Below are 17,197 nucleotides of genomic sequence, written 5' to 3' on the forward strand. Positions count from 1 at the left end.
ATATTAACCTAGCATGTCTTCTGTTTCTTTTCAAAATATGCCACCATGTAAAAGACTTCTGGTGGGTAATTATACAATTTTTGAGGGGGTTGGCTCCGCCCCTTCCTCCTACATTTGGCAGGATGTGCCAGGTTCCAGATGATGCATACCCGGCCAAGGATGGGGCATATGCCAAACACTTAATTTACTTAAATTGTTATCTAATACATTGTTTTACTATCAAAATTAAAGCTGTTATTGCATTATTGCCCCAGGAGTCTTCCTGGTAGAACTGAATGGGTCAATTGAATGGGGCAATTTTGGAAAAGCATAATTATGTTATTTTAATGTTTACAATTTCAGTGTGTTCTGGAACTAATTGTATTGGTGGTCCACTGATTAAAGTAACAGTGTACATGCAGGTATAGTAAGAATAATTTGTTGATGAAGACTGAAGCTATTGGGACCAAAAACTGTATTATTTGTTTCATATTGGCCACAGTTTATCACAAGACATACAAATACAACATAACAACAAAACAGATCCCAGATTAACATGTTACAAATCAAACAATACCTAAATGTGTTATGCTGACATGTTAGAATGTTTTATGCAATTAGCAATAAAGTAGTATATGTGCAATATAAAATCTACTTTATTACTTTATTATCATTAATTAAAGTCCTCAAAATTAACAGGTGCTAAGCCATCTTTTTACCTTTTTATTTGGTTTCAAAGAGCTTTAGATGGTACTTTACCCATAAGGTGTTTCTTGGTATTCTGTTCTGGCCTGAACATGATTATAAAACACTTGGGAGCAAAAATGCAAAAAATTAAACCAAAGCTTGAAGCCAGTATAGCAAATATCTCCACAGCGACTGTAAATTTTCCAGGAGAGCTGACATAAGCTGGAATAAAGGTGATCCAGACTGCACAGAATATGAGCATGCTGAATGTGATGAATTTGGCTTCATTAAAGTTATCAGGAAGCTTTCTGGCTAGAAAAGCCAAAACAAAACAAAAAAGAGCCAAGAGGCCTATATAACCCAGAACAGTCCAGAAACCTATCGCTGAACCCAACCCACATTCTAGGATTATTCTTTCTTTGTAGTGTTTTAAATTTTTCAAGGGAAAGGGAGGGGATATTGTTAACCAGAGAATACAAATAAGGACCTGTATGAGAGTGAAAGCAAGAACACTGAGTCTCTGCTGTGGAGGCCCAAACCATTTCATGACATTACTGCCTGGAAGTGTAGCTCTGAAGGCCATTAACACCACTATTGTTTTCCCCAGAACACAGGAGATGCAGAGGACAAAGGTGATCCCAAACGCGGTGTGACGCAGCATACAGGACCATCCAGATGGCTCACCAATGAAAGTGAGTGAACAGAGAAAACACAGAGCCAGTGCAAAAAGCAGCAGAAAGCTCAGTTCTGAGTTGTTGGCTCGGACGATGGGAGACGTTCTGTGTTTGTAGAAGACACCAGCCACAGATAAAGCCATGATGGCCCCAGCAACAGAGAATGCTGTCAGAATGATGCTCAGAGTGCTGTCCCAGGACAGGAACTCAACTGGCTTTGGAAGGCAGCTGTCTCGCCTTTTGTTGGGCCAGAACTCAGAAGGACAGTGTATACAATCCAAAGAGTCTAAGACATTACAAAATAATGTTAGAACCATATAATATACTCAAAAGTTTCATAGTTGTTCACATAGGTTACAAAAAATATGCTTGGTGAAAAACGAAGTAATTTTCCAACGTCCTCAGACATGGTTGCTACATTAGAATATTGTGCTTCAGTAGACTGTTATATATACATTGTTGAATAAAAACTGAGAACAAAAAGGAAGCATGCAGTAAAGTATTTTTCCATTTTACAAATTATGTTTTATTATATAAACTGAGAGCCAATTGTGGTTAAAAAAAAACTCCATTCAGATGTATGTAATATGATACACAACCTGTCCTGTTACTGATCTCTCCCTCTGCACATTGTATACAATCATAGCAGCAGATGGGCTTCCCTTTCTGTACAGCCTTTCTGGTGCCCAAGGGACAACTTTCGCTACAAACAGACACCGGGACCTGTACGAAAAACGTTGGAGAAATCTTTACAATCAATTTAATCAATTTACAATAATTCAATGAATTACGTGATGGACAAAAATGTAGACTTTGTAGTGAATGATAATGTGTTATACTTTACATCAGTTTGTCCTCCCATCCAGCTAATAGCTCTATTCATACTGAACTCTTGGCCTCTGGGTTTGGACGACTCGTAGAGGCCCACTGTCATAAAATCCAAAGCCCCATCTTTTTTCAACTGCCAGTTTATGAGCTCATAGACAGCCACTGGATCTCCTTTGGAATCAAATGAAACTGGAAAGCCGTTCTCAGTGAAATTCACCCTCTTTAGCTGCTGGAGTATCTACAGTGGCAAACATAATTTTACTATAAGGTGCAATTTTTTGCTTAAGGCAACAAAATGATCTCAACATTGATAAAAGCTGTGTAAGTACAATTTTATTGTTATATATTATGCACAAAATGCATGTTGGTTTCACCCTACTAAAACAGCACAAACACTTTCCAGTCAGCAAGCTTTCCAGTCAGTACTGTTATGCGCTGAAAACTGATATGCTGAAAAGTGTTGTATAGTGATATTTTAATGTATAACTTAAACTGGTTTAAAATTATACCTGCAGGGGTGAGAGTTTAATAGTGCGATCGCATTGTGTATCATTACAGATTGCACCGTGGATGGCATGCGCTATGGCATAGGTGGCTTTATACACCATGTTAGTGATGCGCAGCTGCGATGTGTCTGTGTACGGGTTCTGTAGAGCGCGGATGTCCTCACTGCCATCACATTCCCGCGCACCCGTCTTGCCTTTTAGGCTGCAGCTGAATGAGCGCTCCCAAAACTCCGTTAACCAGGGCGATTTCAGTGCTTTTGCTGGAGTTAGATCTAGAAGAAACTCACGAAAACCTGGAATCACTGATCGAGGAACGCCAAAACCCACTGCCCCAGCGCACATGTTAAACTTTAGAAATTCTGGATCTGTGATCCAAGTTTCACTGCCTATCCACTGAAGTGGAGGCGGCGGATTTCGTACCAGTTCTTCCATGAGAATTCTCATGTCTCCTGAAGCAAGAAACGCCACTATTACCCGAGCTGTTGATCTGCGGATAACGTTTGCCACTCTCTCCAGTTTGCTGCGCGGTTGTGTTCTGTAGTAGGCCTCCGAGTACTCCACGCAGATCCCCTCCTCCTGCGCAGCTTTTAGAAACGAGGCCATTCCATTATTCCCATAATCTGAATCACTGCGCACGGCCCCAATCCACGTCCAGCCAAAGTGCTTGACCATTCTTGCCAAGGCAGCCGCTTGGTGGTGGTCACTAGGTATGGTCCTGAAGAAGGCAGGATACTGGCGTTTATCACTCAGACAAGCGCAGGTTGCATAAGGACTCACCTGTTTTTCAGTCAGTATAAAAATAGGATACATTACGTTTTAACACACACACACACACACACACACACATATATATATATATATATATATACACACACATATATATATATATATATATATATATACATATATATACGTATATATGTATATATACGTATATATATATACATATATATATATACGTATATATACATATATATATACGTATATATATATATATATATATATATATATATATATATATATATATATATATATATATATACGTATATATATATACGTATATATATATGTATATATATACGTATATATATACGTATATATATATATATATATATATATATATATATATATATATATATATATATATATATATATATATATATATATTCACACAGAGTTAATATTTACCTGAGGAATTCCAAATAGACCCAGGATTCTAGCCATGCTGATTGACGGGGTGGAACCAGACTCTCCTACAAGAGCTGGTACAGCCGCAGCACCATATTTTGAACAGGAATCAGAGTCATTGAAAAATCGCTCTATGCCGTTAGCAAACTGAAATGCTACTTTGATGGCCATCGGCACGGCAGCGCACGAGTCGTGCATCTCGTATCCTAATGTAATTCCTGGTAGGAGATCTGTTCTGTTGTTGATCTCATGGATGGCGAATTCCATGGCACGGGATAAGCGCAGTTCCCGAAAGACCATACTGTCAAAAATAGAAAAAATATGAATGAAAAACCATTAACCAAAAACACAGTCTCTTCATTTCAGTACAGCTTTTTAAGTGTCATTAATACAACAAATATTATGACAGCAAAATATTCAATGCATATATTCAAGCAGAAAAAAAACAATTTTCATCATTATTTATACCCCTCTTTCACACACACAGACAGACCTCCCAGAGCACTGTAGCTGCAGTGGCTGCGTGGTGTATGTGTTCTGTTCATATCTCAAATAGCTATGAATAGAGAAAATGCCTCCAATCACAAAATCTCCATTCATAATAAGACCTGGCAGCTGAGGCTCAGCCATCAGCCTGCAGCTGACCAGGTTGGTTTTACATGCTGCTGGACAGATCCCAGCCATCCATAGCATTGACACAAATAAAATCAGATTTAAAGTGAGTTGCATTGTGTGCTGAGCGGCACCTGGTACTTTGAAGACCAGTATGCCTATTGTCACTGGGTGTTTTAAATATTCACTCTGCTGTGATGTCCTGAAAGTGGGCGTGGATAATCATTTGGCCCATGGTGTGTATTTGGCACTGGGTGTTTAGCTATGTATATTCATCATCACAGTGGCCATATATTTTTTAAGTATTTGCTTTACAACAAAAAGAAATAATGACTGTCAGGACTGATGCTCCAAAAAAACTGTAGGCCTCACCAATTCTAGGAAATATTAGAACAGAAATTAATATGTATACTGCTTTGTTTCTTTTTGATTAAAAAATATATATATATTTTTTGATTCTGATAAAAAAAATGTTGATGTGTAAATCAGTAATATTGACAACCAGTCTAATTGTTAAATTAAATTACCTACTTTGCTTGTATGAAAAACTGGATAAAGATAAAGAGGTGGCCTCAGAGTAAGTCCCTGACTTTCTGCAGTTGGGATACATTTCAGTGTGAGAGGCATTTTTTAGGTCCAGGACCTAATAGATTAGAACATTTATTTTTGTTTTTCTGCTCTTTCTTTCTCAAGTAGGCACATGCATGCATACTGCTATCAGCCTGGACTCCACAATGTTTAAGAGAAATGTCTACAAAGTAGGACAATAACATCCCACAATCTACCTGTGCTTTTCACACAGTGAGGTTAGTGTAGGAAAAATGGTTAGACCAGTGGTTAACAATTCTGGTTCTGGAAAATCATGTCCCTTTATTGCTGTTACAATCTCAGTTTATCTTTGTAAAAGGGGTGTTGGAATTAGGGGGCGAACTCAGTGGATATTTTGGGCTAGAGTTCGGGGCAGCTACGCTAGGACGCGAGAAGCTGAAGCACCCCCGCGATGAGAGGTAAAGAAGAAAAAGAAGGTGGAAGACGGGGATGAGGTGGGTGCCAAGTTGTGCCACACGCAGGAGGAGAGGAAGTGGGGGTTTAAATAGGGCTAGTGGGTGGAGTAATGGGCATGGATTATCTCCCAAAACTTAGTTATAAATAACTCCACTATGTGTTCTTATAAACAAATGTGCTAGCAATAAAAACACAACACAGATTGTGGGATTATTTTGTTTAATTTATATTTTGTCATTATTCATAGTGAAAATATATCATCATATAATTATGCCACAGGTTGACTTAAAGTAGTCATATCTGCCATTTGCAAATTATTATATTCTCTACTTCTATCATTGTTCAATTCATTGTTAAGTCTTTCAGTGTGTTTTTGCCTGGGTTGTACTGATTTTAAATTATTGTTTAATGATGTAAAATTAACATAAAATAATAAGAAAAAAATATGTTTCGTAAAAAGGGTCCCTTTGGAATCAAAAGCTCTGTTACTTGTTATTCATTGCACAAAAGTTATTAGTAGGTAATATATTGTCTAAAAACAGAATAAATTATTGACAAATCAGCATTTCATCCAATATAGGTATCAGAAAAAAATGTGCATTTTGGTAATTTGATGTAATGAGTTTGCATAAATCTCCAAGTTATTTTTTTAATTGTGTGAGTGTCTTAAAGAGCTTTAGATTGTACTTTACCCATAAGGTGTTTCTTGGTATTTTGGTCTGGCCTAAAAACTATTATAAAACATTTGGGGGCAAAAATGCAAATAATCAATCCAAAGCTTGAGGCCAAAATTGCAAATATCTCAACAGCAACAGTGAACTTTCCAGGAGAACTGACATAAGCTGGAATAAACGTGATCCAGACTGCACAGAATATAAGCATGCTGAATGTGATGAATTTGGCTTCATTAAAATTATCAGGAAGCTTCCGAGCCAGAAAAGCTAAAATAAAACACAAAAAAGCTAATAATCCTATATAACCCAGCACAGCCCAGAAACCTATTGCTGAACCTAAACGACATTCCAGGATTATTCTTTCTTTGTAGTGTTTAAAATTTTTAAAGGGAAATGGAGGTGAAATTGTTAACCAAAGAATACAGATAAGGACTTGTATGAGAGTGAAAGCAAGAACACTGAGTCTCTGCTGTGGAGGCCCAAACCATTTCATGACATTACTGCCTGGAAGTGTAGCTCTAAAGGCCATTAACACCACTATTGTTTTCCCCAGAACACAGGAGATGCAGAGGACGAAGGTGATCCCAAACGCTGTGTGACGCAGCATACAGGACCACTCAGAGGGTCGACCAATGAAAGTGAGTGAGCAGAGGAAACACAGAGTCAGTGAAAAGAGCAGCAGGAAGCTCAGCTCTGAGTTGTTGGCTCGGACGATGGGAGAAGTTCTGTTTTTGTAAAAAATAGCAGCGACGCTTACAGCCATGAAGGCCCCAGCAACAGAGAATGCTGTGAGTATGATGCTCAGAGTGTCATCCCAGGACAGGAACTCCACAGGCTTGGGGAGGCAAGTGTCTCGCCTTTCATTGGGCCAGGACTCAGGAGGGCAATACACACAATCCAATGAGTCTAAAAAATTAATAAACAACGTTAGAATCATATATCATATATAATCAGGACATAAGGCTATCTATAACATTACAAATGGTTGCTACATTAGGATGTTCCTCTTTGTAAAGAGGGCTTAAAATGTGTGGCTAGTGTGTCATTGTGCATAAATTAAGGAACATTTTGTGGCATCTTCAGTATTATTTTTTGCAGTACAAAAAAGAACTGAGAATACTTTACTCTATTGACTGGGCCACAATGTTGGTAAAATTTGCGTTCAGAATTATGTAATATGATACGCAACCTGTCAGGTTACTGATCTCTCCTTCTGCACATGGTATACAGTCATAGCAGCAGATGGGCTTTCCTTTCTGTACAGCCTTCCTGGTACCCGGGAGGCAGCTCTCACTGCACACTGACGCCGGCACCTGTACATAATACGGGACAGTTAAATTAACGAAATAGTGGCCAATTTATGCTAAATCAGCATATTGCTTTATAAAGAGTGATTGGGTGATATACTGCACCTCCGCCTGTCCCCCCACCCAGTTGATAGCTCTGCTCATACTAAACTCTTGGCCTCTGTGTTTGGACGAGTCATATTGGCCCACTGTCATGAAATCCAAAGCCCCATCTTTCTTAAACTGCCAGTTTATGAGCTCATAGACAGCTACGGGATCTCCTCTAGAATCAAATGATACTTGAAAGCCGTTCTTCATAGTGAAGTTCACTCTTTTGAGTTGGTCGAGTATCTGCAGTGGAAAATATAATTTAATGTCAAGGATCACAGTTTACACTGTTTACAGCGTAGGCCGCAATTATGGTTTAAATAATGTAAGTTACAACGATTTACAATCATTTACAATGCACAAAATAATAATAATAATAATAATAATAATAATAATAATAATAATAATAATAATAATAATAATAAATAATAATAATAATAATAATAATAATAATAATAATAATAATAATAATAATAATAATAATAATTGTATCTTTACAGGTGTGTAAATTAAACTGGTTTTAAATCAAGTGCATTTATACCTGCCATGGAGCAAATTTAGTGGTCTTGTCGCATTGTGTATCATTACAGATTGCACCGTGGATGGCATGCGCTATGGCATATGTTGCTTTGTACACCATGTTAGTGATACGCAGCTGCGACGTGTCTGTATACGGGATCTGCAGCGCGTGCATGTGCTCACTGCCATCACATTCCCGCGTGCCGTCAGAGGAGCCTGTCTTGCCTTTTAGGCTACAGCTGAAAGAGCGTTCCCAAAGCTCTGTCAGTAGGGGTGATTTCAGTGCTTTTGCTGGAGTTAGATCTAGAAGAAACTCCCGAAAACCTGGAATCACTGACCGAGGGACCCCAAACCCCACTGCCCCAGAGCACATGTTAAACCGCAGAAATTCTGGATCTGTGATCCAAGTTTCACTGCCTATCCACTGGAGGGGACGCGGTGGATCTCGTAGCAGTTCCTCCAGGAGAATTCTCATATCTCCTGAAGCAAGAAACGCTACTATTACCCGAGCTGTTGATCTGCGGATAACGTTTGCCACTCTCTCCAGTTTGCTGCGCGGTTGTGTTCTGTAGTAGGCCTCCGAGTACTCCACGCAGATCCCCTCCTCCTGCGCAGCTTTTAGAAACGAGGCCATTCCATTATTTCCATAATCTGAATCACTGCGCACTGCCCCAATCCACGTCCAGCCAAAGTGTTTAACCAATCTTGCCAGGGCCGCAGCTTGGTGGTGGTCACTCGGTATGGTCCTAAAGAAGGCAGGATACTGGCGTTTATCACTCAGGCACGCGCAGGTTGCGTAAGGACTCACCTGTTTTTCAGTTAGTAAAAATAAGAACAGAGAAAAGAAACGTTGTTACAAATTGTGTGTTTTAACAGTTTTACCATTTTGTTGTAAAAAAAAAAAAAAAAGAATCAAATGTTGTACTTTTACACGTGAATGCAAATAAATTGAAACTACGCAGTAGTCTTAAGATTTACCTGTGGAATTCCAAAAAGACCCAATATTCTGGCCATGCTGATAGATGGTGTGGAACCAGACTCTCCTATTACAGCAGTAACAGCCGCAGCTCCGTATTTTGAACAGGAATCAGAGTCATTAAAAACTGGGTGCACACTATTCGCTAATTGAAATACAACTTTAATGGCCATCGCTACGGCAGCGCACGAGTCGTGTATCTCGTATCCTAAAGTAATTCCTGGCAGGAGATCTGTTCTGTTGTTGATCTCATGGATGGCGAACTCCATGGCACGAGCGAAGCGAAGTTCTCTAGAGTCCATACTGTTTAAAAACAAAAACAACAACAAAATAAATCTTCAAGTAAAATAATTTCTTCTGACAAATCATCTATCCTATTACTACATTAATCCAAAAAATACTACTGCAAAAAATATTAGCGCACAATTAATTACACACAAAATGTATACATGGTTATGCAATTCCCTATTAGTTGCATTAATCCCCAAAAGTACAACTGCAAAATATTACTGCACACATCACACACAAAAAATATACATGGTTATATAATTCCTCATTAGTTGTACTTCCTCCCCACCACACACAGACAGACCTCCCAGAGCATTGTAACTGCAGCGGCCGAGTGTTGTAGGTGTTCTGGTCTAATCTCATATAGTTATGAATGGAGAATATCCCTCCAATTATAAAATCTCCATTCATAGAAAGACCAGACATTTGAGGCTCAGCCCCTAGCCTGCAGCTGACTGGGTTAGCTTTACTAGCTGCAGGGCAGATCCCAGCCATCCACAACAATGATACAAATATCATTAAATTCAAAGTCAGCTGCATTGTTCTTAGTGACCCACAGCACTTTAAAGGCCATACCAACTCCCACTGTTCTTTAAATACCCACCCTGCTGTGATGTCCTGAAAGTGGGTGTGGGTATGTATTGGGCACATGGGATTTGATTGCGTAGTCATATTAATCACAATGGCCATATTTTTTATGTCCTTGCTGAACAGCAAACTGTTTTAATGGCTATTATGTATTGTAACTGCAGTAACAGCATGCCTCACTACTGCCAGGAAATATCAGAAAATAAATAAATCAGTGTATATACCTCCCAGATTGGATAATACTGGTATAAAAAAACTATTCTGAACCACTTACTTTCAAAACATGCTGGATACATGCTTTTGCAACTGAAAGTGGAGCATTTAGGATTGTATTTAGGTAATCATTTTGCTTAACTGATACCACAGCATTTCAGTAGGGTTAAGATTAAAGATGGCCCAATCAGTGTTACTGAGGAGGATAGTAATCGCTGATTATCTTTCAGTATGATTGACTGATCTTTGATACTAATCAAAGGCAGGGCTGGATTAGGCTTGAGTCAGATATTATTCTTTACAACAGACTGATGATGATATATCAGTACAGGTAGTGGAATTCAACACTGGCCTTGCAGTGGATTCTGCAGCACCTTGCAATATATACTTGTGCATCTCCAAAAATTAGAATATCATTGGCATGTTACTTTATTTCAGTAATTTAGTTCAAAATGTCAAACTCATATATTATATAGATTACACACAGAGGGATCTATTTTAAGCCCTTATTTATGTTCATATTGTTGATGATTATGGCTTACAGCCAATGAAAATGAAATCTGCATCTCTATAAAAGTTAGAGGGACGCCAACTACTGCAATGGTTTGGCTCTCCAAACCATCTCTGACATCAGCAAATTGTGCATTTTATGTGTAAATCAAGAGACCAGAGTCTGGAGGAAGAGTGGAGAGACACACAGTCCAAGCTGCTTGAAGTCTAGTGTGAAGTTTTCAAAGCCAGTAAGGGTTTGGAGAGCCTTTACTAATTACAAGGTTTTCAGATCATAATACAGCAACATGACACAAAACCCTTAAAAAAACATTTCTGTATAGCCACAAAAACATGCACGTATGCTTGTTTTCCACAAACACAATGGCCAGGGGTCAGAAAAAATCTACCCAGACAATTTAGAACTGATATGGAAATATAATTTGTGCATCTTCTACACCAACATGATAGCAATATCCTAGAAATGAACAACAACATTTGAAATTTGTGTATTTTTATTTAATTGATAAATATGTATTTTTTATTATTCATATAGTGAAAATGTACTATACAACTGCTGTATGTGCACGTATAGTTATTAATATTTAGTCTTCAATGTATTCTGGCAGTAATTGGGTTTATTTGAAACTGAATGTAATGATAAATTTGTGATCTAAGATACTTCACTTTGGGATATAAAATGACTTGTTTGACTTTACACACAACTTCTTTATAAACATTAATTAATGGAAAACACAAATGCAAGCCAACAAACACAAACAGATCTCAGATTAGTGTGTCATATTAATATTTCATATAGACAGCACAAATTGTTGTCAACCAATAAAAAACAAATATATAAAAAATATATTATTGTTGTTGTTGTTGTTATTATTGTTGTTGTTGTTGTTATTATTATTATTATTATTTGAAAGGGTTTGTATTGTGTTTGTAACAGGTTTTGTGAATCTTATGCACACTGGAGAAGAGGAGTGGGCAGCAGGAAACTTATTCCAGCACATTTTGCTGTTTTTCCTGCTTAAATAGGCCTACTACACCTGGCAATTTACAAGGGAATGAAAGAAGATGTGCTTAAACAGGAGACACAAAGCTGTGCAGGAATCTGGTAAACCAGAATAGAATTTCCCATCCCTGCAGTTGAACATGACATTAGGTTGGTTGCAAAGGAATATTGCAAACATTATGTAAATACAAGCATTTATCAAGGCTCAACCTCCATGTATCCTTTTGCAAATTGTGTGTAAGGGTTTCAAAGGGACTTAGATTGCACTTTTCCCATAAGGTGCTTTTTGGTATTTTGGTCTGGCCTAAAAACAATAATAAAACATTTGGGAGCAAAAATGCAAATAATTAAACCAAAGCTTGAGGCCAAAATAGCAAATATCTCTACAGCTACAGTGAACTTTCCAGGAGAGCTAAAATAAGCTGGGATAAAGGTGATCCAGACTGCACAGAATATGAGCATGCTAAATGTGATGAATTTGGCTTCATTAAAGTTATCAGGAAGCTTCCGAGCCAGAAAAGCCAAAACAAAACACAGTACTGCCAAAAGCCCTATATAACCCAAAACAGCCCAGAAACCTATAGCTGAACCTAAGCGACATTCAAGGATTATTCTTTCTTTGTAGTGTTTAAAATTTTTAAAGGGAAATGGAGGTGAAATTGTTAACCAGAGAATACAAATTAGGACCTGTATAAGAGTAAAAACAAGAACACTGAGTCTCTGCTCTGGAGGCCCAAACCATTTCATGACATTACTGCCTGGAAGTGTGGCTCTGAAGGCCATTAACACCACTATTGTTTTCCCTAGAACACAGGAGATGCAGAGGACGAAGGTGATCCCAAACGCTGTGTGACGCAGCATACAGGACCATCCAGATGGCTCACCAATGAAAGTGAGTGAACAGAGAAAACATAGAGCCAATGCAAAGAGCAGCAGGAAGCTCAGTTCTGAGTTGTTGGCTCGGACGATGGGAGAAGTTCTGTGTTTGTAAAAGACCACTGCCACAGATAAAGCCACAAAGGCCCCAAAGACAGAGAATGCTGTGAGTATGATGCTCAGAGGGTCCTCCCAGGACAGGAACTCCACGGGTTTGGGGAGGCAGCTGAATCGCCTTTCATTGGACCAGAACTCAGGAGGGCAATGCTCACAGTCCAAAGAGTCTAGGAAATTATAAAATAAAATTACAACCAAATAATTAAGACCACAATAAAACCATTAAACATCACGCAACAAATTTTAAGTACTTGTTGAGTAAAATATATTTCACTATTTCTCATGCCAACTCAATAATATCAAGGATATTCTTCTGTATTATGAAGTTAATATCCATACTTACTGTGTATACTGTGCATTTTTAATGTAAAAATCCATTGTAAAGATTTGGCACTAGAATGCTCTAAACACTGACTCAAAGTTTTGACAGTAGAAAAAAAACTTTCTATTTAGATTATGTAATGTGATACACAACCTGTGGCATTACTGATCTCTCCGTCTGCACATGGTATACAATCATAGCAGCAGATGGGCTTTCCTTTCTGTACAGCCTTTCTGGTACCTGGGGGACAACTCTCACTGCACACTGACACTGGCACCTGTAGGAAAAACGTTGGAAAAATCCTTCATAATGGGTGAAAATACAATTAATGTGATAATTGACAGTATACTTTTGCATTACCTTGGTCTGTCCACCCATCCAGCTAATAGCACGACTCATACTAAACTCTTGGCCTCTGGGTTTTGATGAGTCATATTGGCCCACAGTCATGAAATCCAAAGCCCCATCTTTCTTAAACTGCCAGTTTATGAGTTCATAGACAGCCACGGGATCGCCTCTGGAATCAAATGATACTTGAAAGCCATTCTTCATAGTAAAGTTCACTTTCTTGAGCTGCTCGAGTATCTACAGTGGCACATAATTTCATGACAAGAGTCACTGCTTCAGCATGAATTAATAGTAATCCAAATGTATACATTTATATATATATAGAATATAGAATATGAAATTTAAATCTACTCAAAAAATTGCACAGATAAGCATAATTATTTGTTTTGAAGGTTGAAGTCACGTTACCTGTGAAACCATGACTATACCTTCACAAAAATCCTTGATGTTTAGCTATTTTGGTATTTTGTATACAATTATTAGACGCATATGTTTGTCTTAAACTAGTTCTACACAAAGCTATTTCATACCTGCAGCGGTGAGAGTTTAATAGTGCGGTCGCATTGTGTATCATTACAGATTGCACCGTGGATGGCATGCGCTATGGCATACGTGGCTTTATACACCATGTTAGTGATGCGCAGCTGCGACGTGTCTGTGTACGGGTTCTGTAGCGCGCGGATGTCCTCACTGCCATCACATTCGCGCGCACCGACAGATGAGCCCGTCTGTTTTTTTAGGCTACAGCTAAAAGAGCGCTCCCAAAACTCCGTAAACCAGGGTGATTTCAGTGCTTGGGCTGGAGTTAGTTCCAGAAGAAACTCACGAAGGCCTGGAATCACTGACCGAGGGACCCCAAACCCCACAGCCCCAGAGCACATGTTAAACCGCAGAAATTCTGGATGGGATATCCAAGTTTCACTGCCTATCCACTGAAGTGGAGGCGGTGGATTTCGCACCAATTCTTCCAGGAGAATTCTCATATCCCCTGCAGCAAGAAACGCCACTATTACCCGAGCTGTTGATCTGCGGATAACGTTTGCCACTCTCTCCAGTTTGCTGCGCGGTTGTGTTCTGTAGTAGGCCTCCGAGTACTCCACGCAGATCCCCTCCTCCTGCGCAGCTTTTAGAAACGAGGCCATTCCATTATTCCCATAATCTGAATCACTGCGCACGGCCCCAATCCACGTCCAACCAAAGTATTTTACCAGTTTTGCCAGGGCGGCAGCTTGGTAGTGGTCACTCGGTATGGTCCTGAAGAAGGCAGGATACTGGCGTTTATCACTCAGACAAGCGCAGGTTGCGAAGTGACTCACCTTTAATTCATAAATTGAAAAGAAAACAGCATTTGAACATGCAGCTCTTGCTTTATGGTATGATGCTTCAGTCACATACACAAAACATAATATATATATATATATATATATATATATATATATATATATATATATATATATATATATATATATATATATATATATATATATATAGCACAGACATGTTAAAGATTGTTCAACATTCACCTGAGGAATTCCAAATAGACCTAGTATTCTGGCCATGCTCATTGTTGGTGTGGAACCAGACTCCCCTACCAGAGCTGTTACAGCAGAACTTCCAGATTTAGAACAAGATTCAGAGACATTAAAAACTGTCTCCACGCCGTTTGCTAACGCAAACGCAACTTTGACGGCCATCGGCACTCCAGCGCACGAGTCGTGAATATCATATCCTAACGAGATTCCTGGTAGGAGATCTGTTCTGTTGTTAATCTCATAGATGGCGAACTGCATGGCACGGGCAAATTGCAGTTCTCTGAAGTCCACGCTGTTTAGAGACAATTAAAAACAGAAAATGTATTTTAGGCGCCGTCAATTCAGCAACAACTCGTATAAAATCAAAGTTTCTTGTTAACAAACTAGCATAAAGGAATATTTAAACAAATCATTAATAGCTGTCACAAAACTTACTTTCCAGAACATTGTAGCTGCAGTGGCTGTGTGGAATAGTTGCTTTGTTCTAATATCATATAATTATGAATGGAGAAAATCCCTCCAATTATAAAATCGCCATTCATTGAAAGACCAGGCAGCTGCGGCTCAACCCACAGCCTGCAGCTGATCGGGTTAGTTTCACATGTTGCTGGTCTTAGTGCAGTCATCCACAGCATTGATATAAACATAATCAGACTTAAAGTGAGCTGCATGGTGTGCTCAGTGGCTCCCAGCACTTTCAAGGCCAGGATGACTGTGTCACTGTTCTTTAAATACCCATCCTACTGTGATGTAAAATTAACTGTGGGTGTGAATTGGGCACTGGAGGTTTGATTATGTGTTCATGTAATTTGCCATGGCCCTTTTTTTTTTTTACTTTACTCTTCAGTAATGTGTCAACATAAGAAGCAAGAATGTAAGAAGGCCTATGTTGTTATAACTTAGACAATCCTGAGAAATTAATAGAATAGAAATCAACATTTACCTGTCCAGTCATTGCTAAATGCTACTGAATAGTTATATTTATATATTGGCTACATGTAATTGCTCTTTGTAAGCAACTGAATTTGTGTCTTGAGTATGTGGTTTCCAGACCTTTTCTCCCTGCAAATGTGTTTAAATTTTAGATTTTTAGAATGATTTACATGGACACCAGTCTTAAAGTCATGCCATAGCATGACAACATATTTTATATATTTACTATTTGTCCTGAATTGAGCATTACAAAACACAAACTTCTTCTTTTTCAACCAATTTTTAAGTGATTTATGTGTGTGTTTTGGGCCATTGTCTTGTTGCATTACACGATTATGAATAGTTTACAATATTAGTGTTAAATTACCACTAAATGTTACGTTTTATCACCCATTGTGAGCATCAAAGCATCTTGCCATCTCAACCTGGTATAGCAGAGATTACCAAGGTAACACAGTGAGATATAAACATTATAGGAGTCAGGCACTTTACTGAACAGTGTTTCATGTCCTTCACTCAAATTCTTTGTGCAGGTAGACTTTAGACTTTAAAGACCCCAGTGCAGTCTCAATTGTGTTAAGAATATTTAATTCCCCTGTCCATCAAAGCTTTAAATTACCCCCTATAATGACCCTCTATAATGTTGTATTTAATTTTATGCATTATTTTTTTTCATTGTGAATTAGATATGTTTTATGTGTTCACTGTCATTTGTAATTTAACAGAAGATACATTATGCACTTAAGACAAACGTTCTTTGGGAAAATAAACAATCTTTTTCTGTTAAGCTTGTGTACTGTAGCTCTTATTTCTTCAAGGATTCCAGGGCATCCAGGCCATGAGGCAGTAAAGAAGATACAAACCATGTTTTTTTCTCTACTGTGTATCAAAGGTATACAGTATAAGGTTGTGGTATTTGTGTACAGTGTGTACAAGTTAAATTTGACTCTCTGTATTGTTCAGTTGATCTATTTACCAAATCACCTTTAGCAAACTGGGCATATAACTGCACATGACATGCTCTGCCCTGTGAAAGACACCAAGTTTTATGGTTTCCCTGTGTTCTAATTTATGGTCATTTCTAAATGCGCGGTAGGTTTTGCAGTCAATAGATGAGTGCCACTGTGATAGAAAAAAACAGGCACACACAGAGAGATGTGACATTGAAGCAATCACTTCTGGATAGTTCTGAGATATGTATGTTTTTCATACATACGTAAGGGATAAGTAAAGCAGTATGTATTTTTGGAAAGAAATACAATGGTATAATATTGTAAAAAAAAAAATAAATAAAACATGAGATTCAATGTTATTTTTAAATCTAGATTTTGTAATTATATATAATTTAAACATGTCATACACAGCTGCCACAGCAAGACATATAACTGAATGTTGCAGTTTAAAAAACAGCATAATTATGTATGT

At 38.2% G+C, this 17,197-nt stretch overlaps 3 protein-coding genes across 3 annotated transcripts; all 3 read right to left on the reverse strand.

Moving 5' to 3' along the window:
- Positions 1–629: 629 nt before the first annotated feature.
- LOC111194792 (extracellular calcium-sensing receptor-like) lies at positions 630–4,595 on the reverse strand. Its single transcript, XM_022679812.2, has 6 exons — positions 4,356–4,595; positions 3,863–4,163; positions 2,678–3,451; positions 2,185–2,406; positions 1,940–2,063; positions 630–1,626 (listed from the first exon to the last, which is right to left on the reverse strand). The coding sequence occupies exons 1-6, from the start codon at positions 4,589–4,591 to the stop codon at positions 713–715; spliced, it is 2,571 nt and encodes an 856-aa protein (XP_022535533.2). The 5' UTR covers positions 4,592–4,595; the 3' UTR covers positions 630–712.
- Positions 4,596–6,076: 1,481 nt separating this feature from the next.
- On the reverse strand, positions 6,077–9,892 carry LOC103045267 (extracellular calcium-sensing receptor-like). Its single transcript, XM_022679811.2, has 6 exons — positions 9,635–9,892; positions 9,045–9,345; positions 8,089–8,874; positions 7,566–7,790; positions 7,343–7,466; positions 6,077–7,059 (listed from the first exon to the last, which is right to left on the reverse strand). Exons 1-6 carry the CDS (start codon positions 9,868–9,870, stop codon positions 6,146–6,148), a joined length of 2,586 nt encoding a protein of 861 aa, XP_022535532.2. The 5' UTR covers positions 9,871–9,892; the 3' UTR covers positions 6,077–6,145.
- A 1,634-nt stretch (positions 9,893–11,526) lies between these two features.
- On the reverse strand, positions 11,527–15,505 carry LOC125804546 (extracellular calcium-sensing receptor-like). The gene is made up of 6 exons (XM_049483379.1): positions 15,275–15,505; positions 14,831–15,131; positions 13,838–14,623; positions 13,320–13,544; positions 13,113–13,236; positions 11,527–12,804 (listed from the first exon to the last, which is right to left on the reverse strand). The coding sequence occupies exons 1-6, from the start codon at positions 15,484–15,486 to the stop codon at positions 11,891–11,893; spliced, it is 2,562 nt and encodes an 853-aa protein (XP_049339336.1). The 5' UTR covers positions 15,487–15,505; the 3' UTR covers positions 11,527–11,890.
- Between the last annotated feature and the right edge of the window lie 1,692 nt (positions 15,506–17,197).

The sequence above is a fragment of the Astyanax mexicanus genome, chromosome 9 (genome assembly GCF_023375975.1).
Source record: "Astyanax mexicanus isolate ESR-SI-001 chromosome 9, AstMex3_surface, whole genome shotgun sequence".
Classification (NCBI taxonomy): Eukaryota; Metazoa; Chordata; class Actinopteri; order Characiformes; family Acestrorhamphidae; genus Astyanax; species Astyanax mexicanus.

What these genes read in the sequence shown, in the direction of transcription:
- LOC125804546 (XM_049483379.1), bottom strand. Translation starts at nt 15,486, where the DNA reads ATGTTTATATCAATGCTGTGGATGACTGCACTAAGACCAGCAACATGT. An exon ending in GGATGGGTGGACAGACCAAG is followed by an intron (nt 13,237 to 13,319) that starts GTAATGCAAAAG and finishes TTTTTCCTACAG; the next exon opens with GTGCCAGTGTCAGTGTGCAG. An exon ending in AGAGATCAGTAATGCCACAG is followed by an intron (nt 12,805 to 13,112) that starts GTTGTGTATCAC and finishes ATAATTTCCTAG; the next exon opens with ACTCTTTGGACTGTGAGCAT.
- LOC111194792 (XM_022679812.2), bottom strand. Translation starts at nt 4,591, where the DNA reads ATGCAACTCACTTTAAATCTGATTTTATTTGTGTCAATGCTATGGATG. An exon ending in TTAAACTCTCACCCCTGCAG is followed by an intron (nt 2,407 to 2,677) that starts GTATAATTTTAA and finishes TTGCCACTGTAG; the next exon opens with ATACTCCAGCAGCTAAAGAG. An exon ending in AGAGATCAGTAACAGGACAG is followed by an intron (nt 1,627 to 1,939) that starts GTTGTGTATCAT and finishes GTAATGTCTTAG; the next exon opens with ACTCTTTGGATTGTATACAC.
- LOC103045267 (XM_022679811.2), bottom strand. Translation starts at nt 9,870, where the DNA reads ATGCAGCTGACTTTGAATTTAATGATATTTGTATCATTGTTGTGGATG. An exon ending in CAGTTACAATGCTCTGGGAG is followed by an intron (nt 9,346 to 9,634) that starts GTCTGTCTGTGT and finishes GTTTTTAAACAG; the next exon opens with TATGGACTCTAGAGAACTTC. An exon ending in GGGTGGGGGGACAGGCGGAG is followed by an intron (nt 7,467 to 7,565) that starts GTGCAGTATATC and finishes TATTATGTACAG; the next exon opens with GTGCCGGCGTCAGTGTGCAG.